This window comes from Clarias gariepinus, chromosome 5 (genome assembly GCF_024256425.1).
Source record: "Clarias gariepinus isolate MV-2021 ecotype Netherlands chromosome 5, CGAR_prim_01v2, whole genome shotgun sequence".
NCBI classification, from domain to species: Eukaryota; Metazoa; Chordata; class Actinopteri; order Siluriformes; family Clariidae; genus Clarias; species Clarias gariepinus.
In genome coordinates, this window is record NC_071104.1 from 32,187,895 (window position 1) to 32,211,442 (window position 23,548).

A 23,548-nucleotide genomic window follows, 5' to 3' on the forward strand; every position below is an offset into this window, starting at 1 on the left:
ATACGTTGAAAATCCTAAGTATGGGACCACTAGTGAGACAAGTAAAAAAATATATATATAATAAATAAATGTGTATTACGGTGAGGTCTCTGGATTAAATCAAATCGTCAGTAGAAGGTATAAGAGAAATGAGCTATGACTAGTACACATGATTGCAGACAGAGAGAATAATAATAAGAAGAAGGGTTTAAAGTGGAAGGACTGCTTCATTAGATCTCATATACATTTTAATACAACAGTTAGATTGGGTCCACTGATTCAATTGGACAAGCGTTGTTTCAAAAGTTATGATGATGGTGAGTAGAGCAGAACACCAGGAAATTCAGTCTTGTGTTCACAATTCCAAACCGAGCTTCAGTTTGTTATGTCACTACACTTACTCTTCAACAATAGAAAGGTTTCAGGTTTTTGACCTGAGCCTCCAGTGATGAAAATTGGACCCGCTATTAATTTAAACCCCTCTCTTGTTTTACTGAACATTCAGCCTCCTAACACACAGTATAACTGCAGATCAATCCCTGCCAACTGTTATCACCCAAATGAGGATGGGTTCCCTGTTGAGTCTGGTTTCTTCCTGTTTCTATCTCAGGAAGTTTTTTTCCTGCCACTGTCGCCCTCGGCTTCCTCATCAGGGACAAACTGATCGTGATAATTTAATAATTATCACACTTTTCCGACTCATTTCCATAATCATTGTTTTTTTCTGTAAAGCTGCTTTGTAACATAAATATTGATAATATTGTATCGGCTAATCCCTGCTGATTTCCATCCCTGTATAGAACTGCTGTGCTCAGTGGTTTGTATGACTTAAGTTAAGTGACCTTTGACTACTGATCAGAAGGTTCTAGGTTTAAACCCCAGCACCACCAAGTTGCCACTGTTGGGCCCCTGAGGAGTTGGGATCCTAAGCCTCAAGTGCTCAGATGTATAATGAGATAAAATGTATGTTGCTCTGGATAAGGGTGTGAAGTGTAATGTCAAATGTTGTATTTAAGCAATACTTTACTCACCGCTTTCCTGTTTGTCCATGTGGAATCATGAGCTTTATATCTATATCTGAAACCTTGAATCATAGATTATAGACTGGTTTGATTTTTGGCCATTGGGTTGTTGTATTTGGTTCAATAGCAATTAGAGTATATTGTTTTACAGCTTGTGAAGTATTAATAAAGTATTTAATAAGCATTAAAATGCTCTTGTCTATTCAGCAAGATATCAGATAAACTGGATGAAATTTAATAAAATAATAATAATTAAAAAAAAGAACAAAACTGAGATGCCCACATCAGGGTCGTCTGCACAGGACTGGTCTACATGGATTTAGTGTAAACAACTGAATTTACATATCGGTGACACACCCTAAAAAGCATTGGTTTGTTGTAGAAGGAGACGTTTAGTCCGGTGTGAAAGAGCTGTTGAAGCGGCCATGAGGTCACCAGTGATTGGTTTGAGGAGGAAGGAGGGGCGGGGCCAAAAGCGCTGCCAACTAAAGGCACAAGATTTAAAAAGAAACAACAGTCAACATGCGTGTAAGTGAAGTATATTAGAGCTGCTAGGCGTAACCGCTGAAGAAGCAGAATGCTGGCAGGACTTGTTCATCGTACTCTTGGACATACCGCTTGTTTTAGTTTCATTTCATTTTCTTCTCTTCTTCCTTAAAAGGACTGATCATATGACTAAAGAAAGAAAGAATAAATTAGTTACCCTGACCGAGTTTATCATACAGCCCAATGTTATTATGTTACTCTTAGCCAGAGCTCTTTTGTGTCTGTCTGTCTGTCTGTCTGTCTGTCTAATCTTTTTTCCTCCTCTCACTAGCTGCGTTTCCTTACTATATAGAGGCGGGGTGTGGGGGGGGGGATCTAACTGGGTGTGTGAAACCTGCCAGGCAGGTAACTGACACACGACACGTCTGTCTACACACAAACACAAAAACGCACCACACTCTTGAGTGCCTGATCGATCTCTATAGTGGAGAACGTGCTGCTGATTCGAAGGCGGATTATGAGGAACGTGCAGCGCGAGTAAACTCACTGGTTTCGTATACAGCGCCTTGAGAGGACGTTTGAACTCACATTTGTTATGATTATGAGAGATGTCTGTTTCTCAAAGAAACCCTACGGTGAGTGACGGATCACGTTAAAAGTCTTAGTCTATACACTAAATAGTGGTTTGAAGTAATGATGGGATTTTAATGATGTGTCCCAAAAGGACACATGGAGGTTTAAAACACGCAGGTGTGTTGCAGCAGTAGGAGAAGTGTATTACTCTTAAGTATTCACAGAGTTGGTGTGTGTTTATGGTCTGGCAAGGCTAAATTATACTTAATGCTTACTTACACAGCAGTATATAATGATGTGAATGCACCAGAGAGGGTGAGAAAGCGTCTGCATGTACATGAATTAAAAGTGCACTTAGCCAAAATGGTCTTTAGATCAGATGGTTCGAACGCATTCGGTGCTGCTAACACTAAATACCTTCAAATGAGATAAAAATTAGAAATGTGTAAATGAGAATTCATTTACTCTGTGCACTTTAAGATTTGTCTAAGACTAATCCCCGTATCAGACAAAGTCAGCACACTCCAGATTTAAAGTTTTTTTTTTCCCCTAAAAACTAAATGATGCATTTGGCAAATATTTTAACTAAAAATGAAAACGCACAAAAAATGTTTTAAATGCTGAATTGAATGATGATTTAAAAAAATATATTTTTCATGCACATTTCTGGAAGTCACGTGATTAGTAGAGCTGTGATTCATAGGTAGACTGTCAGGCCGGTTTTTGCGCATTGATATTGATTTTTGTTTCAAGCGCTACGTTTCTTACAGTAAAAAAAAAAAACTTCTAAATGCATCTAATAAACATTGAAATATTGTTTAGTTAAATATCATGTCTCGTACAAAGCGATGATCTTTTTCCATAACAATTAGTGCTGCAAAATTAAACACAATTTTTTTTAGAGATATGGACCTGTGCAATTATTTAATCACAAAATGTATTACATGTAATCTACTGTAAATGTGTTTACACTGTAGTCTGGAATTTATGTAGATTTTGTTATTTTGTTTGTTTTTATAAAAAAAAAATCATTTTGAAGTGATGAATAAATGTTGGCAAACATCTCTTATTATTTATTATAAAAAATATATATATATATACCCTAATATATCCAGAGTGTTTTACATACGTGCTTTGAAGTTTCAGTAAATAAATCAATACATTTAATAAAAATATCAATGTATTCAATAAATATAACAATGGGTTACTAGGTCACCAACTAGAAAAACCATCAGTCGAACAAAACATTATATTTAACAGTTACATATTACAGTTTTCATTGCAAATTTTTTTAATTTTATTATTTTTTTAATCATGCAGCCCTATTGGCAGTCTTCTTTTCCACACTCCAGTCCAGTAGATGGCAGTAATGCCTCAACCACAAATTCATTCAAAATGAAGAAGCACTACTCTCACAATATATGAGTATTTGCAGAAGATGCAAACAGTTTCGGGAATTCATCACTTTAGATAATTTAATGTTTTTAAGTTTAACCAAATAATTGAAAAAGTGTGAATGAATCGCTTCTGAATTGGAAACTGACCCAATTCCATTAATTGTATTAATCAACAAACAAATTAGTTAAAGGCGCATAATCGATTTAAAATGCACAGCATGAATGATTAGGGCTCAATATAATATTTGAGGAAGAAAAGTAACAAAACCAAAGAGGCACAAGCAGGCAGTAAGAGTTTCGGCAACAAAGTCATGTAAAGTGACACCAAGCAATTTTTTTTAAATAATGATTTCTCATCTTCTAATCTTCTACAATACTTCCGTGTTTGTGCAGTACTGCCTGCCATGCACATTTTAAAATGAAAAATTTTACCTACATGCAGTCTGCAAGTGTCTCGAAAACCAATTTATGTCTCATTTCATGTAATAATATAAATCTTAGAAGGTCGAAATCTTCGCTAAGATAAGCCGAATACATCTTTAATTAGCCTAACCATTTGCAGTATTCTCACGAGCTGTGTTCCTCCTCTCAGCCTGAGGCATTTCTGCAGAATTTATGGTTTTGAATCATGGGCCTATCAGTGTTGATCATCAGTGAGACAAAACCCTGTACAGGCTTTTTTTACACAAATTCATTGAAGGAAACCTTACTTTGTAGGTTATTTTATAAAGCTGGAGCTTGGACAGTAGTTCTTGCCTAAGTATGAATAATAGTTTGTATAAATTTACTCATTCTAAGGTGATAGTTTCTATAGTAAAATCTCATAAACAAAGAATTGTATTGCACATACTCTACTTTACCAAAGGCTAAAAATAAACAACTGTTTGTGATTGGGGGGGTGGGGGGGGGTGTTGTTAGGAGTTTTTAATTTACATTAAATTAGTGCTTATGGAAGGAGTCTCAGGCATCTTCAAGACAGAGGAGTTCATACTTTAGGATTTCATGTCATGTCAACCAGCTGTGTTTTTATTTCTTGTTAATGTCAAGAGAAAGAAAAAGAAATGATGTTGAGGAAAACAGTTGTGCATTTTTATGACAGGAACTTGTCTAAGATTTAAAAAATAAAAAGCATAATCTGTTCTTTTTTTTTAATTGTAAAAAATTTGTAGCTACCCAACATGTTGCTCCGTCGGCAGTACTTTACCACCCTATGCTGGTATAATAGCCCTCTTGCCAATCAATTGAAAAAAATTCAGGAGGTTTGACTTGCTGTATGTGCTGGCCACCACTGTAGTTAAGGCTAGGTTCACATTACAAGCCACAGTGCTCAGTTCCCATATTTCTTTTATTTATTTATTGTCAGATTTGAATTTGCATGTCATGGTGGTTCACGTACATAATTACAAGTGACTTTTATCTGACACTAATGCAGGAGCATCCGTCCTCTGAAACGGCACGCATGCGCACGTCGATACATCTTTACTCCATGCCATCTGGGCTAAAACACATCACAAGTTTGTTCAAGCATCTATTTATCTCAAACAATTTATGTGATTTTAGAAAAATTATGCTTGTGATTTTGCTCTGAAGGACAGAGAGCAGTTAGTCGGCTGTATTTGTTGAGGTCCAGTAGAAAGTAGAAAGCCAGATGCCTCACTTCAGCAGCTATTTTCTAGTCGTAGCTCATTTCTATTTCTATGGCTTCAGCGCCATACACATGCACAGAGGCGAAAATATTCTCGGATCTGATCTAGGACCACATATAAAAGTGACTGGGGTCCAATCTGAAAAACAAAAGATCTGTGTGATTTGTTTATATAAAATTTTTATCAGTGCCACTTCAGGCTGGTAATGTAAACGTAGACCTGGTCCTGTCTACAGTAAATAACACACTGTTTAATATGTTTGATTCTCTGTGGCTTTGAACAGCGCAGAGAAGGTAGATATAAAGTGAGTCTGTGCAAACACAGCGGGTTCACACATCATTTCATTTCATGCCGTCTTTTATTAGGGACAGGGGAACAAAACAGACAAGTGCCATCTCAAGAGTCTAAAGTTAAAATAAACCTGACAAAGACAAGCGCAATATATAGTATAAAATAAATAAAATAATAATAATAACAAATAAACAAAGCAAGCTTACAGTGTTGCAGTGAATTGTTTATGAAGCCTGATTTTATATATAAAATTTTTGGGGGTACCAGATGATAAGAAATAAATTGGCATCTCTATCACCAGGCTCTACTCAGTCATTCAAGCCATCGTATGTTTAGGGTAAAATACTGTTTGCTTTGTGACCTCATTTTTAGTTTATCCTATTTCTGCAAACATTGTTCCAATCATTAAAACTACTCATTCATCTATACCGCTTATCCTGTACAGGGTCACAGTGGTCAGGAGCCTATCCCAGGAGGAGGAAACGTTTAGGAACAATTAGGAAGGCCAATTAGCCTAATCTGCTTGTCTTTGGACTGTGGGAGGAAACCAGAGTACCCAGAGGAAACCCACAAAGCACGGGGAGAACATGCACACATACCTCGAGCTGGGAATCGAAACCTCGACCCTGGAGGGGTAGGGCAACATTGCTAACCATTACATCACAATGCTGCCGTCTGCAATAATAACTACTTTCATAATTTTATAGTCTGTTTTTTTTCCCCTCCCAGAATCATTGTTTGTTTGAAATATTGCAAGTAAAAATAAATTTTAAAAAAATCACTGTTTGTTATATAGTTTGTAGAGGGCTGATTCAGGCACTTCGCATTCATAACGTGAAGATGTCACATTTATAATCTCAGTTCATTGTTTGTTCCAAAAAAGACAAACATTGACAAACATGCACTTTCTTACAAGTTCATTCAAGTCTATTTCACGATACAAAATGTGAAGCTTTCTGCAGCTATCCTTAAAACTCAGAGTTTCTAGAAAAACCTGTACCTTCTAGTAAAAGTGTGTCTGTTGAATGTCACATCCATAATGCTGATAAAACGCTGGATATTTTCAGACCTCCACTCTCCTGTTTTTTTTGGAGGGTTTGAGTGGAGCTGACTGTCCATGTGGACTGGAAAAAAAAAGTATTAGTGCTGGACCAGTTTTGTGAGTGGGATCGACTTTCCTCTGCCATATAGGCTTTTGTCTGTGCTGACCAGACCAAGCTTTTCTTACCTTTTATACTGTAGGTGTGTGAGAGTGAGAGAGAGACAGACATGCACACAGTGAGACAGAGAGAGAGACCAAAGACAGACAGACAGAAAGAGAGAGATGTGTTTATGCCTTTTTTTATGAAGAGGAAATGTGTGTGGGCAAATCAGGCATTTGTATTCTTTCCAGCCTTTCAGCTTGAGCGCCTAAATAAGTTCTGTGGAATGTGTTTTGTGCCTGTGCTTGCATTTAATACGCGTTTGTGTTTTGTGTGCGCAGGAGGAATGCCCGCTCCTGAGCTGAGCCCCATGTCGGAGGAGGGACTTCTGCTGCCAATCAAAGATCAATTAGCCAATCACAACATGGAGTCTGAGAGCACTGCCAATAATATCCTGGCTTCTGTCAAAGAACAAGTAAGAACATTTTCTCTCCCTTTCTTTCAGACACGCGTGCACACACAAACACACACACGTACACACACACACATTTTTCCTGAATTCCTGTCTCGTCTTGAACATTTGCATTGCACTTAAAAAAAAAAAAATTTACCATTATATTAAGACAGACTGCATTACATTTAACATTTAGGCATTTAGCAGACACTCTTTGAAGATTGCTTTGAAGTTTCCATCATTAAATATATCCTTACAACAGTTCACTAGGTTACTAACTAAAAGTACCATCACTCAAACACTTATCTAAGAAACACATGGACACTCGTCGTTTAAATATAAGATTCGACTGTACAGACATCTAGAGGACGTTCATCCCACCACCGAGGAGCCGAAGAGAAACCAGTCTAGGTGCGCGTCTTCCTTGATCCCCAAGAGCATGAAATCAAAGCTTTATTATTTCTACAGTTCCTAAGTGTATGTCTTTGATTCCTCACTTGAAAACTGACTACAAAACTGTTTATCACTTTACAAAACGAAATTCTTTGCAAATGCATTTTAACACCCTACATGTGTATATATATATTTTTATGTTCTGGGTCACATTTGCATTCAGCAATTAAAGCACTTTATTGCACATTTACACAAAAGTTAAACATTACGTCAAATTTAAATTTTATTTGTCACATACACAGTCACACACAGTACGATATGCAGTGAATTCCTTAGACGACCGCCCGTGACCATAAAAATTTAAAAACAATTAACAAGAGATAAGAAATAAATAGCTGAAACTATAAGAAAATAGAACAAAATATAAAAATGATCAAAAACTAGAAATATATATCTGTACAAAAGACAAAATAGCAAGTTTAAATGGAAATAAAAAAGTAAATAAATGGAAATGTCCAGAAAGTGTACAAGTGCAAATGTGCACTGCCCATGAGTTGTAGTCTTTGTGTTGTATATCCTTGTGCATGTAGTTTTGTAGAACGTGTTTAGCACGAAGAGACCTGCAGACTCTCCGTTACAGGACTCTGTGTTTATGTTGGAGTTGTAACCTGAATGAACGTCGAGCTCCCGTGCCCGGGCCGCGCCCTGTTCATAAATCCCGCGTGGCTGCTGTCGGTTTTGGCAGAAGATGCCGGGAAAGGGAAGAGAAACTGGCTGCAATGTTGCGCGCAGAGGAAACTGTGACTAATATCCGCCTGCCTGCTGCGGCCAGTTCAAATCTTATTTACTCAGACCCAGTGACTGAGGGGAAAGGGGTGCGCATACTTGCACCCTCCCCTGCCCCCCTCCATTTGTAAGACCGTTCCTTCCTTTCTGACACTTGGCCAAATTTCCGGTTGTTGACTCCATGGGCACCTGGATGTGTCACTTCCTCTTTCCTCGGGAAGCAGCGAACATAGAGAGAGGAGCAGGGAAGAACAGTGACACTGAGTGGTATGGTGACTCTCGGGGAATTCTGGCTTTCGCTTGAGCTTTTTCAGACTGTAAACTAATCCCTCTCAAAGTTCAGCGAGGGCTGAACTGACACACACACACACACAGAGAGGGGGATAGGGGAGGGGTGTGACGAGGTCCGTGTGCAAGGAAAGAGAGTTTTGTTTGCTTTTGTGGTGCGTTTCGAACGCTTTGGAGGAATCCTTCAGCTGTAAACATGCAGCAGTGCACAACTAGAAATGAGAATGGCCAGAGTAAGTCTATTTCTAATTTTCTTCTTATATTGCTATGTGCATTCTTTTCTTCTCCCTCTCTCTCTCTCTCTCTCTCTCTCTCTCGTGTTTTTTTCTGTTCAGTGCCCAAACATGGAGTAGTTTCTCAGGATCTCTGATTGCGGTTTCATATGCGTTTGTGTGTTTTGTGATATTTATTTGAAACTCTAGTTCTCCACCCTGCGGGCTTCTTGTCCGCAGGAGAAACTGTCCTGTGCATTAAGCTGAACAGATGTTATATAGTTAATTCCTTTGCTTTGTTTCTGCCAATCCGGCTTCCACTGCTGCAAAGAACTTTCATCTGTTCTTTTCTTTTCTTTTTTTTCCAGTAAGTCATGAACTGATTCTGCTGCTGTTTTCCTCCTGATAATTCCTTTATTAAATTTTAATTTGCAGTTGTACAGTATTTAGTGCATATAGTAATGTTATGTTGGGATTTGCTGGAATGGTGTAGAGGAAGTGGGATGAGAAGTGGGCAGCAAAATAAATGTAGTGTACCTTCATGAGTAAAAAATCAAAGTGTGTTTGGATTTTTTTCTTTTTTTTCTTTTTACTACATTAGTAACATTACCTAGGTCAGATTAAATTTAGAAATTGCTTGTTCTGCCTCAAGGTATTTACACTCCAGTCTAAATATGAATTTATATCCCATCAGCCAGCCCGAGTAATAAAAGACTCCAGTGTGAAAGGGAAGACAAAAATTCACACTTTAGTTTACCGTCACCTGTTGCTTTCTCCAGATGTTTTGCTTTCAACAGGCTGCATGGAATTGTACCGTGAGTTTGAATCCGTGTTCTCAGAACCGATTTCAACTTGTGTTGGGAATTTAAAGCTTTCTTTCTTTCATTCAGTCATGGCTTCTTAAACAAAAAAAGCATTAGACAGTATTAAATATCACTAGATGTGTTTACATAAACCCTGCCTAATAGGAATAAACGCGTATTACATAAACACCTCAACCTGACCCGATCAGAATGAATTTTCAGTTGGATTACAGGGCGGGGGTGTAAACCTTTTTAACAATTCGTACATTAGGTAAATATTAGCCATGTAAAAACTTAATCACACTTTTATTCCATTTCTTTATTGTCAAAACAAATATATTCTTTTTGTACATGTTTCCTTAAAGGGAAATTTCGCTTCAATCAGCAAACTCTGTAAGAACAACTCACTAGGTCTCTGTCTGAGGGAGGAGCACTGATTGTGTTTTGTGTAAATATTCACTACGTAGTAAATCATCCAAGCAATTACAGATGAGATTTAATTCTTGTAACCAATCCCATTGGCGAAGACAGGATTTTTTTGTAAAAGATGGTAAGGCTAGCCTAGCCTTATCTTAAAGTTGGAGAAAAATACTTCTGTAATATTTCTGTCAGATTAAACACTTCAACGCAGACAGAACCGCTCTGCACTTGTCAAAAAAGAAAGTTATATTCTGTATTAACATCATTTATGTTAACATTTAAGCTGGAACCTCTTATTCCGGTATTATTAAAGAAACATTGTCCATGTCCAACATACTGTAGCTACTGTACTGTAATTCCATTTCTACTGACACCAAACTGGCAAACTGTTTTGGGATTTTATTGTAAATAATAACAACAAAGATGTTTACAAATTCCTTCTGGCTTAGAAAAGAGATTCCTTCAGAACGTATTCACAGAGATAAAATGTCGTTATAGACAAGCAAAGGTCAAAGTTTGAGAAAAAAGTCTTTTTTTATTATTATTATCGCTTTTTGATTTTTCTTATTTTTATTAGTAGGAGTGCCCTCAGTGCTACTATTGTTTTTTTCAAAGTGTAAAAACTTTGCTAGTTAATATGGGACTAACCGGCCCAATCTAACTCAGTTCAGTTTTATTTATATAGTGCTTTTAACAGTCATTGTCACTAAGCAGCCTTTATAGAATAAAAAAAAAAATATATATATATATATATATGGAAATTTGTTTGAAAAATGTATAGATCATAATGATCAGTTTGTCCCTGTCGAGGATGACGGTGGCAAGGAAAAACTCCCTGAGATGGCAAAAGGAAGAAACCTTGAGAGCAACCAGATTCAACAGGGAACTCATCCTCATTTCCCAATCCCTGGGAATAAAAATCTGCTGGTACTTTTCTAACTGACTGATGGTTTTCCCCAAAATGTCAATTTTTCCAATTCAGGACTAGGCACTGCTGTTCCACCTGATTTTGTACACACTCCCATGAAACTCTGGTTGTATTTGGTCCGTCTTAAAAGGGGCCGTGTTTGTTTCTGTCGCTGCTGAACTGAAGCATACTATGTTCCCATCGTTGTAATTGGCATTAAAACAGACATTGGCTTGTCTGATTAAACCTGATTAAACCTTTGCATGACTACATCATATGTTTAATTAAGGCTGAAGCGGTATTTTAAGCGGTTCTTTGTTCCAGACCAACAGCAACTGTTGAATTTACTGCTTAAACTATTCTAGTTCTGAGCAGAAACTTTGCCGTAGTAGGAGCCGTACACAGCAGTGTGGGACACCGGCATTAAGATCAACAATATGTATTTCTAAGACAGTTATGTTTATCATGTAAAACACATGAAGCCAGAAAACTATGCATTTTTAAAATACCGGACTTCTGAAATCACAAGGCAGCGTAACACACTTAAGATAAAGCGCTGTCCACCACCTTCCACATGCACGACTCCCGCCTGAGGACGGCTGCGGCAACAAAGTCATTCAGAATCTTTGGACGGTAGGAGGAATGCTTTTGGTAATGAAAACTCAGGAGCTTCTTCCTGTGAAAATCCGAGAGAATTAAAAAACAAAAAAAGCCTGATTTTTGCTTTTAATGTTATGCAAATATCGTATTTTACATAATCAGAGGCCTTTTAGAAGTGAACGTACAAGCTTTGTGGTTTACTCTGTGCCTGCCAATTAGTGTCGTTTAATGCATTTAGTTAAAACCCCTGCATTTCCCACTAAGTTTAAAGTACCCAGTGTTTGGGCGTCTGTGTTTAATGTCAGAGTAACCTTGGCGACACTGAGTGCGAAACGTGTCTCTTTGTGTGAAGCTGGTCATACGCCTGTATGTGAAATGTTTCTTTTAACGGGGGCTGTAAAGTAAAAGGACTTGAGTGCACATAAAGTACCGAGTGCTGTCTGCTGAATACAGGAGTGCTTGTTCCGTCGCAGTGACGCCGTGACGGCCTCCCACCACACATTCACCTCGGTAATGTGTAAACACCCTCACTGTGGCAACAGCCATGGCACAGGACGTGCTGCTCCGAGCTGGTGCCGAGCACAACTGCATGACCACACACTCGAGCAGCACAGAGTTACATGTAAGAAACACATGACATCATCAATTTAAATCTAGTAATAATGATAATGATAATAATAGGCATACTGTCAATAGTCACACTTACTGTTTTTAGCTGGTTAAATATCAAAGAAGCAGATTGTAATATTAGTGATTTGATTCCTGCAGACTGAAGCTAATTTGTAGACCAGAAAAACAAACTCTAATCCTAAATGAGAATTAAACTATAGGTTAAGAAACTGCACTTATGGAAATTCTTACTCATTATTTATTTAGATAGGAACATTTCCCTAAGTTTTTAAAGACTTAACTCTTCCAGCAGTACTATTACACACCCAAAAACAAACAAACAAAACCTTCACAAACAAAACCTTCCCAACTTTTTTAGACTAATAGTATCCAAAGCCTTAGCTAATAAAGTTGAAAGGCACGCGAGTTTCTTTTATTCTTGAAATATCAAGAATATTTTTTTTATTTGTATATTAGGCATAGCGTGAAGGTTGACTTCCTTGTTCTCTTTTTCTACTCTTTGTTTAATGGAGACTTACAAACCAGCTAGGTGCACACTGCCACCTGCCGTATCGTGTCCTGGTGTTTTTCTACTGCGGACTGTTTTTTCAGCTAGTTGCGTTATCGGATCGATCCAGACAGGCTGGCCTTTGATCCCCACAGACGTAGATGAGCCTCGGGTGCCCGTGATCCCGTCACCAGTTTTTACTGGTATATAATTGATAATCAATGGTAACGTGTTACTGTTATGTGGTGTTAGTGTTATGGCTATTTGGTCTACAACGCTAAGCATAAGGAAATTTTTTGCCAATTAGAAACCCGAATTAACGTTAATACCAAGTATCTCGCACATTGTGGACACTCTCCTGTCTAGACTTTAACGCTGAAAGGAGAGTTTTTAAAAGGTTTTTCTAAAGGTGAGTTTCAGTGAGACAGCGCTAAAGGTCTCCATCAGGTCATTTGATACTGCATTTTACTCAGATTATCAGCTTATTTGTTTACTTAACTCCGATTTTACATAATATCCTAATCAAAATTAAATTTTTGATTTCTGTGAGCCGCTGCCAAGTCAAAGTCTTTGTCTCACTTGGTAAATAGAAGTCCGATTCCACTCCAGCAAAAACCTGAATTCCTAATTTTATTTGTTCTGCTTCTATGACTACCACAGAAAATACCCAGAACGTCCTTCCATGGGGAAGGAGTGTGCGTGCGTGCGCGTGTGTGTGTGTGTCCCACACTGTTGTTCAGTCAAAACTGAATAGCGGATTCCTTTAATGGGTCTCTGCATTAGCTATTTTTAGTTCCCTTGCTTGAAGAAGAAAAAAAAAAAAAGAGACCAAGAAACTGGCTGCTGTGCTTTGTGAGATGTTTTAATGCATGATTACCTCGCTGCAGTCGTAGCTAAGGAGTACAAAGAGCCCACTGTACAACATCGCTCATACCACATATTCACTGCAGCCTTTTTTTTTTTTTTTGAGACCGAGCTAGAGCTGCACCTTACAAGAAAAAAACTGGTCACCCTGAGGTTAGGCCACTGTATCAAAGCTGCTTCTTTATCACATGTTGGTTAGATTATATCAGTTTAACAAACTGTTCAATGACAGATGGATGTATTGTAGTATTTTCAAATGTATACTTTTGTCATTATTATATGATTATGGGAATAACTTCCTGCAAAGCCACGATACACTCAAGTCTAATGACTTTCTCAATCGAGTCACTATGGAGCTCACTTGGAAGCAGACAAACGCAAGTTTGCCGTCTCGAGCCGTCTTTTTTACTATATATATATATATATATATATATATTTTTTTTTTATCTGTACCCAGGTGTGATAGTTCTCACCTGAACAAAAGAAGCACACAGAAAAAGACCAACACATCTTTTTCAAAACGAGAAAATGCTACACGTTTTTGAAAGTATCCCACTGATAAAAACGGATTCGTGTGTGGAATTGATTAAGTCATTATCTCCATACTTTCTGCGCTGATTTTTAACTTAAATCTTTGCCCCCACCCCCCGCTTATCCCCCCTCATCCCTCCAAACCAAAAGGAAGTGTTTAAACGCCCTGTCCTGTTTAGCTGGTAACTAATGAACTTTGAACCTTTTCAGCCTGTTTCAGCACATGCCATTTGCCTTCCTGGAGCTCACACTCACACACACACACACTTTGGAAGATGTTTGCTGGGTCAGAGGTGAAGTCGTAGGTTAACGTGCTTATCTGTGTTAAACAGGGTTCCACAGAGAAACGCCTAGACATGTCTCTTTTAGGAGAGTAATGTGAGAACTTTATCTCTGTTACACAACAAGATGTGCTGCATCTACAGTCTTCTTAGGTGTGTTAGCTCTCTCGTCATGTCTTAATGTGTTACACATTTGGTTGTTAAAGGTATAGTTTTGTTAAAGGAGTTTTTATCAATGATGAAAACAAATGCGCATTATTTGTACTCAAAATCAAGCAAAAAAAAAAGTAATAAAATTCATGTATAATGTTTTTTTTTTTTTTTCAAATGTGCGAAGTAAGAACGTAACCTTTATTTCAACAAAAGAGATCTTTCTTGGAGACTAACGGTGTTATTACATAAGGCATTCTGTCATTAAAAGGTAATCAATATGAGGTTGTGGTGAGACACAGAGTGGAGTTATCTTCATCACCCTGAAGTCAATTATTTCCCCGTTTTTTTTTTTTTTTTAATTATTTGTTTTCTATTTCACCTGAGCCATTTTATTAACAAGTTGCTTGTCTCACCTTTTACATTTTGCATCATTTAATGTCGTGGGACATCTGTGACCAGGCTGCCTGACATGATATGAAAAATGTAAAAAAAATAAAAAATTACAGTGATTATTTTAACATAGTATTAATCTGAATGTATTTGTTTAGGCTAATAGCAAATAATGTTTTAGCTAAATTTCTGACCATTCAAAAGTTTGGACCCGCCTTCTAATTCGGTTGTCTTTCATTAATTATTATTTCTTTCTGGATATAAAACAACATTGAAGGCATCTAAAATATGCAATAATCTCCTTTGAACAGTTGATATTAAGATGTATCTGCTACTTCTGCTCTGTAAAGCCTTTATAATGGCTCTAATCTGAGGTGCTGGTCGTTTATTGGTGATTTCTGAGACTTGTGACTCTATGAACTTCTCCTCTGCAGCAGAGGCAGGTTTTGGTCTTGCTTTCCCGGGAAGGTCTTCATGTGAGACTTGAGACTCCATCATGGTGCTTGATGAGTTTTGCAGATGCACTAGACACAATACTGTCTCATCCTCTCACCAACAAGGCCATAGCCAAAAAGGAGGCACATGAGGGCGTTGCGCTTGACTTTTTTTGCCAGAGAAATAGTTGTGAACATTTTGCTATGATACAGTCTCGTTTAAAATTGATTAAATTTATTATTTTTCCCAAAATTCAATAAACAATACCTCGGGCTGCCTGGCCAAAGTGAGCGGCCGGGGGAGCAGGCCCTTAGTCAGGGAGGTAACCAAGAATCTTATGGTCACTGAGTTTCTCAGTGGAGAGAGTAGAACCTTACAGTAGGACCATTTCTGCAGCACTGCAACAATCAGGGCTATATGGTAGAGTGGCAAGAAGGAAGCCACTCCTCAGTAAAAGGCACACATGACAGGCGTCTGGAGTTTGCCAAAAGCCACCTGAAGGACTCTCAGACCATGACAAACATTTTTTTTTCTTAAGGAACCTTTGGCACCAATTACAGCCTCAATTTTTTTTCCATATAATATATTTCTTGTAATAAATTTTGCGATTAAATAATTTGGCAGCACCACAAAGATAATCAAAAGATGACTAAAAACTGAATGAAAGGCATCTACAAAAACATGTCTTGTCATAGCTGATTAAACAGATCTTCGTTTTTCCCTCTCAGCACAGGAGAGTATGTTGAAATTCGAGTCCTGTGGTAATGATACTCATGCAGCTGATAAAGATCAGGTCTAAAGACACTGGAGTATTTATGTAAATGAGCTCAGCAGTCAGGTCAGTCCTGTCTCAAGTCCAGCTTTTCTTATTGGTTTAGGATCCACCCTGCTCACAGCTATAGACACTTCTTTTCTCTCTCCTTCTGTCTTTTCTTTCTCTCTTTCTCTCTCTCCCTCTCTCCTTCTCCCTCCAGTTTTTTGGCTGATGTAGAGTTATGTGCGTTATGTTTTTTTGTTCTACCTCTGGGGAATTTTCCCAGCAAGAGATCATTGCACTTGGAATGTTTGTTGAGCTGTATTTCTTTTTCACTGTGTGTGTCTGTGTGTCTGTGTCTGTGTGTGTGTACACGTGTACTCAGTGTGTTGAGTACAGCATGGTATGCCAAGGACTTGACTCTGATATTTAATGAAGATGGGTGAAAAAAAGGTATTTCAGTGATGTATCGTGTTTCTTTTGTGTGGCAATTCGTGTATCGCCACAACGACTCAAATCTCCATTTTTTCCCCTTTAAATTATAATTTTTTTCATTTGTTAGCATTTGAGGTGGTGATATGTTGCAGTTCCTCTATAATCCTACAGATGGCGCTCTCTAAGCTGTTCACACATTGGCAGGCAGCACAGCATCCTGTGTGGTAGGAGCGAATTATCTGCTACGTTTGTTTAGCATTGTAACAAAATCTGAAAAAAAATATACGTATACATAAAATCATGATATTTATAAAACCAAGTGATAGTTACCGCGTCCCAATACAAATCGAATCAGCATCTAGGTATCATGATAATACCGTATCGTCCGGTCCCTGGTGATTTCCGTCCCCAGTATTTAAGGAAGTCATCTAAGTGTTCAGGGCAAAAGGTTTGCACCTAGTTATCTTTTTATATTTAGCGATGTCTTCCATGACAGTCAATTATTCTTGTTCTCTTAAGAGAGAACTTTTTATCTTGAGGTTTCTTCTATCCACAGATGGCCAGACTGGGTGTGTGTGTGTTCTCTCGTTCAATAAGTATTCCCAGTCTCTCGAGTGGTCGAGATATCTAAGCATTTGCCCGTTTACCCTATCATCAGCAGATCACAAGGTTGAGTTCTGATGACGGTGCAGTAGTCCATGGCTGGGAGTCTATAAGAGCGTAATTGGCTGGTCTCAGCATGTGTCACTTTCTCCCAGAGGAGTAAGAGATAATCACAGGCATCTGAGACAGAAGTTCATCCTTCCAGATTAGTAGCTGTCATGCAACTGGGGGTGGGGGGGTGGGGGGGCGAGCTGGTACATATGGATCACCTCACAGCTAAATAAAGCGAAAATTCGACAAAATCAAAGAGAGAGAGAGAATTTTGTCACAAGGTTACGTCTTTCCCTGGCTTCATTGGTGCTGTTGATTCAGGTCAAACCGGGTCAGTAATTACATCTGGTCTTAAATTCTGCAGCTTTCCACACTCCTCTTATCTTCACCATGCTCCCTGGACCGTTCCAGCACAGCCTGGCGTACAAAGCGCCAACAGGAATAGGGGGGAAAAAAAAACACTGAACTCTAAATACAGTGAAACCTTGGATTGCGAGTAACGCGGTTTGTGAGTGTTCCGCAAGACGAGCGGAAGTTTAATGTGACTATATCTTGTTTGTCACACGAGAGTGTCTCGGTTTACGAGTGCCAAGTCTTGGTTTACGAGTACCGAGTATCATGTATCACGCATGTGCTTCTTGTTTTGATGCAGAGCGTCACATGATCACAACAGAACCAATGGTCTCTTACTGGTATAATCAACATCCATGCACGCGGGTACTGTTTACTATAACACGTGTGTGCGCACATGTAAAGCAAAGGAAAGTCTCATTAGAGAGATCCATTTGCTCTCTCCCTCTCTGTATCACCTGCACAATGTCTGAGCTGATCATTGGACACCGTGCCCCTTCACACACACACACACACACACACACACACACACTCTCTCTCTCTCTAATAGAAACACTGCTCTGTCGCGATTCTTTTTAAAGGTAAAGTGCAGGTTAATTTGTTTTATTTTTACTTTACAGCAGTGATTCTGTTGTGATTCCTGTGTGAGTGTGAAAATTTAAATAAGAGAGAAAAAAGGGTTACTGTGTAAGTATAGGGTCTAATTCCTCCTCTCTTCTCACTTTAGCTTCATACACAAACACACATACACACACACAGCGCCTGCGCATAAACAGAAACACTTATCTGTCAGGATTTATTTTTACTTTTTTTTTTAAGGTAAAGTGCGAGTTAATTTGTTTTATTTTTACTTTATATTTTGTATAAATTATTTTTATGTATTTATTTTTTTGGGCTGTTGAATGAATAAGTTGAGTTTCCATTATTTCTTAAAATAAAATTTTATTCGGGATATGAGTGTTTTGAAATACAAGTCTGTATCTGGAAAAAATTGTGCTCGTAATCCAAGGTTCCACTGTACAGAGGGGAAAAACAGGGTAAGGACTTTATTTGGAGTGCAAACATCATCACCACTACCACCATCATCATTTTATTACAAAGCAACAATTGACTATGTTGCCTGACATGACATAAAGCTGTCTCTGTGGCTGGACACAAGGGATTATTTTATTTCACACGCCTGGCTAGACAGAAAAATCCAACCAGAAAAAAAACCCCTGCAGATTTTGCCTTTGCCTTTAAGAAGCACTTGTAAGGGCAAACACGCAGAAACATGTTAATGTCTGTAATCTGTGAGAGTCGCACATGTAGAGAGTGTGCGCAATTTAGTTTCGAGAGTCTGTCATTTAGTCCTGAGCTGCAGGTGGATTTGGCGGAGCGAAACCCAAGTAGATTTCTGAAGCTAGAAACAAACAACAAGGTGTATTTAGATGGTTAAAAGTTAGGGCTCCAGATCTTTGGACTTTAAGCTATCCAGTGTTTACTCTTCTATTCCAGTGATCATTGTTTACACCAGATATCTTACATCTGCTACTACTAAAAGAACGGTAATATTTGTGTTCCCTAAAAAGTCAGCTTTTTTTCTGTAACAGAATGTGATTAGAAAACTATTTTTGTGGAGCTTGATCGCTTATTTTCATTTATTCTGAATTTGCATATAAAAACAACCCATCTACTTTCATCTACTATTGTAAGGCTTTGGGTACATTTTTTATGATCAGCAATGAAATCACAAAAAAGAAGATGAAAGAAAAAGTCAGTGTAAAAGTCCAATTTGACTTTGGGAATTTGGTGAAAATAGTTTGGAGGCGTGTTATTTTTTTTTTCACTGCTCAGCGAGACAGATGTATAAGATTTCTGTGAAAAAGACAAGGCACAAATGACAGGGCTCTCTCTCTCTTTTTTTTGTTGTATAGTGTAAAAAGTTAAACAGCAGTAGAATTGCCTCCTCACAGTTCCAGGACTCCAGGATAGATTGTGAGGTCAGGTTACTGTACGCATGTGTACGTGCAGGTAGTTTGTCACAGCCGTGATCGCCCATCTTGTTTTCTGCTGTCCCCCATGCCTGTATGTTGACTTTAATTTGGCATGAATGCATGCGAGTTCTTGGTGTTCCACGATTATCTGGCATCCCAACACGATCCACTGCAGGCCTGACCAGAGCTGAATGGAAAATTTTGTAAAGGAAGCTTTTGTTAAGCATGAATGGACTTTTTTTTCCCTAAAACAATATAAAGGCACCTTTTAGAGATGAAGAGAAAAAAATAAATTCAGTTACAATTGTATCACTGTTCTTTTTGTGACTATTCCTATATCCCCAAAATGACTCGAGATTCATTATTTTAAATAAATTTTACATTAATATACAGGTGCATTTGAATATTATTGATAAGTTGATTTTTTTTCCTCCAGTAATGCAAATCAAAACTTGTATTTACACACAGACTGATATTTTAAGTGTTTTTATTTTTTATTTTGATGATTATGGCTTACAGCTAATGAAAACCCAAAATTTGGAAATAGATGAAGTATTTTTTTTATTAAACACCTCAAAATAATAATAATAAAAAATTTGCATTAATATATGTTTTCATTTAAGGTGGTAAAATGTTGTTGTTCCTCTATAATTCTTCAGGTGGTGCACTCTAATTTGTACCTATATTGACATGCTGCACAACATTCTGTGTGTTTAGAATTGCAATTAAATAATCAAAAAAAGATCAAATTAAAATATTATAAAATCATGATACTTGCAGAATCGCAATACAAATCAAATCAGCACCTGAGTATCGCGATGATCTCGTGTCGTCTGGTCTCTGTTGATTCCTGCGCCCCTGTATTACAGGAAGTGATCTTGGTGTTCAGTGCAAAAAGTTTACATGTAGTTATCTCCTATCTCTCATTTAGCAGTCTCTTCAATGACAGTCACTTATTCTCGTTTTCTTGAGAGCACTTTATCTTGCTCCTAGATATAACCCGAGGTTTCTTGTTTCCGCAGCCTGGGTGTGTTCTCCTTTTCAATAAGAATTTCCAGTCCTTCATATGGTTCAGTTGCTATTCCTCTAGATTTAAGATTCAAATAACTTTATTAATCCCAGAGGGAAATTGCTTTAAAATCCTGCAAGTGGTGCATTCTAAACTATTCACACATCGGCAGACCAGCATTTATATTCATCATATTATTAAATGACTTAACAGTAGGAATGGCAAATGGAGCTAAAGCATATTTTTTAACATGTTTAATGGTGTAAAAAAATCATAAGCCCTGCATTTTAATTGTACAGTATATTTGCATTTTTTAATAATGTATGTATTTTATTGTATTATACAGTGTGTTTTTGGAAGAAAAACCCCCCGCTGATTTAAGCGCAATAATTGTGATAAATAGTCATGGTGGTTTATGTTGTGCAGAGTAATAATGACTATCATTTCAGACAACATGGTGCTGCCCTCCAGCGTGCTGTAAACCCTCAGGTCTGTCCTGGCAGGTGTATCTGCTATGAATCAGCAGGGTGTTATTAGCTACCTGCCCATTTTCCCCACCTCATTCTCTCCAGTAATAGCAGCCGCGGGTTCGGCGCTCGTTCCCCGCCGGAGGAGAGAAATAGGAGCTCCGCACACCGCGGCTAACACTTCCCAAAGCACCCCTGCTATCGATCTCCGCGCGTGTTCCCGTGCTCATGTCGAATTGTAGCGCAGCCGTGATTGCACTGCCTGCAGGTGCGAGGAGCTTTTCTTTAGGAGAGAGACAGATTGATTTTGTGATGCTTTCTCTCAGCAGGTGACTTCATCATTATCATCATCATCATCATCATCATAGTGGTTGTCTGATAATAGGCCTGTCGTGCATGTTGAGGATAGTGGGGTGGGGAGGGATGCAAAGGGAAAGGATGTGAGACAGGTGGATATTTCGCGTAGTAGAAAAGGAAGGACCTGCCTGACGAGCTGTTGTAGATAAACCACAGACTGCATACACTTTATTTCTTACCTTATGCTATACTTATCCTCTCTCTCTCTCTCTCTCTCTCTCTCTCTCTCTCGCGCACACACACACACACACACTCTCACACTCTCACATTCACTTTCTTTTAGTGAGCAGCCAGTTGACAGGTTCTTTATTAATGACATTTTAATGATCCGGCAGAAGCACAGCTCTCTGGAGAGAATTCGTCTCGGGGCCGTCTGATCCAATCTCATCATCTCCTTCTCCTGACGCAGCTCCTTGTTTGCTGCGTCACCGCTCCGTGTGTGTAGGGGAGCTGCTCCTCCCTGCTGCCAGCCAGGAGAGTGCCGCACATTTCCATCAGAGTTGGTCATGTCCTACGGGCGCCTCACGGGTTGCACGAAGCACATACATCTCAATGTCCTTACACTCAGATAACTGGTTTCTTTAATGAACTGTTTTAGTTTTTTTTTTTTTTTCGTGAATATCGTTTTTCAATATCGATAGCTTGGTACACAACGCGGTAGAAGTATCGATGCCAGTAGTTTTGTTTTGAGCCAAATCAGGTGAGTTTTTTTAGTTTGAGAAAGAAAGTCTTATTATTTTTTTCTTCCAGAAGGCAAAGGCACATCACTTGTATGTTAAGGAGATTTAACATAGCATGACGTGTTTGCTGTGTTTGGCCCCGGGCTTGATGTTCTTTACTCTATTATAACTTGTCCCCCCGAGCTTTGTAACATTCTCTGAGGCGTATACAGTATGTAGGGTCGTGTTTCTTTCATTCTCAGTTTGGGGGGGGCGCGGTTTAGAGATATTCGAGCAACCAGGATGACACTCGATTACTAAAGAGGAATCGCAAACACTCGACGGCTGGGCCCTCACAGTCCATTCCAAAAAACCTTTTTGGCTTTTTGCCTGCCTCGCCTTAAACACAAAGTCTTTTATCGCCACGAGTGCGTTTTGACACCACACACTTCGGCTATATATTTACTGAAGATACGATGGAAGCTTAGATGCAGGAGGAGTAAACAGATTGCATGAACAAATCCACAAGTAAGAAGATGAAGTTTATAAGATGACAGATTCGCATCTCTTCTTCTTATGCTCTATACTGGCTCTAAGGCTGTCATCCAAAGAAAGATCAGTATCTGTGCTGTCTTGTCAGTTCAGCTGTGAATTCATATGCATTTTCACTTTTTGCTTTCATTTATTCCCTGGTCATTTAGTTTTTTTTTTTTTTTTAATAGACTTTTGGGTCAGAAAAAAGATATACACATTCATCTGTCCTACGCCTTTTTTCTCTTGATGGATGAGAAGGGTGAGAAACAGCAGGGGCGCTTTAGTTTAGCTTTAGGACGGGTTGGAAGATTTAGACGTTTGATTTTAAGTTGAAATTTACACAATAAAATGCACAGTTGGGTGGCTGAAGCCTCCCCTGACGACGCAGGACTTCTGTACAAGTTTTTTTTTTTTTAAATTAGTTAATGACCAACGCTGCGTCTCCAGCACGTATCCATGCCGCGTGACTTTTAAGGGTTATTAAATGAATTAAATGCACGTGATATGTCAGAGAAAAGTACAAGAGAAATTGTACCAGACATTAGAGAGAGGGCCTGTTACATTGAGAGCCGATGGGGGAATAAGACGTTATTGTTGTCGGAGAACATTTCATATGTTCCATATTTAAGTGTTTACAGGCAATAAAAAATGTTTCCACATTGAGACCTTTAAGATCCCAGCAGAAACTGAGTCAGTAGCGTCAGTGTGTCGCCTTGCGTCACAAGACGCAGCACTTTCAGTGCCATCTTGGATAGTTCAGCAAGTAGAGTTTTAAATCTTCCATATTTTACTACTTCCTCAACAAGTTAACACAAGTCTCAGAGCTCCCGTAAACTGTATCTTTTAACGCTCCAGCTGAGATAATCATACTTCAGACTCCCTTTATTTCAGTGTCTGTGTAAATGGGCTACTGCTCAAACACGCCCCACCAGAGAATATCAGGCCTGGGCGGAGTTGAGCAACAAGTTAGGGGAGGGTTTATTCTTATGTGAGGTCACAATACAGGAAAAGTCTAATTGTCTATTTTAAATTTAGACTTAAATAAAAATGCATGAACAGAAAGGATTTTTTTTGTACATCATACTGAAAATTTAGTCTGAAAAATGACTAAAAGCCTTTAAAAGGAATTTTAATGGAAATGTTCAAGATGTAACGCGAGTACAGCCAACTAGCATTACTTTA

General features: G+C 38.4%; 1 protein-coding gene across 8 annotated transcripts in view; it reads left to right on the forward strand.

Moving 5' to 3' along the window:
• The window catches only part of LOC128524047 (plakophilin-4-like), a 137,231-nt gene that overhangs the window by 34,492 nt on the left and 79,191 nt on the right, over positions 1-23,548 (forward strand). For 3 of the 8 annotated variants that reach the window (XM_053496328.1, XM_053496330.1, XM_053496329.1), the window contains exons 1-2: positions 2,009-2,122; positions 6,878-7,011. In XM_053496328.1, coding sequence (XP_053352303.1) covers positions 2,083-2,122; positions 6,878-7,011 — 174 coding nt within the window. In that variant the 5' untranslated portion in view covers positions 2,009-2,082. Of the gene's footprint in view, positions 1-2,008; positions 2,123-6,877; positions 7,012-8,386; positions 8,691-23,548 lie in introns of those variants that run through there. The other 5 variants (XM_053496332.1, XM_053496331.1, XM_053496333.1 and 2 more) reach the window with 2 other exon arrangements.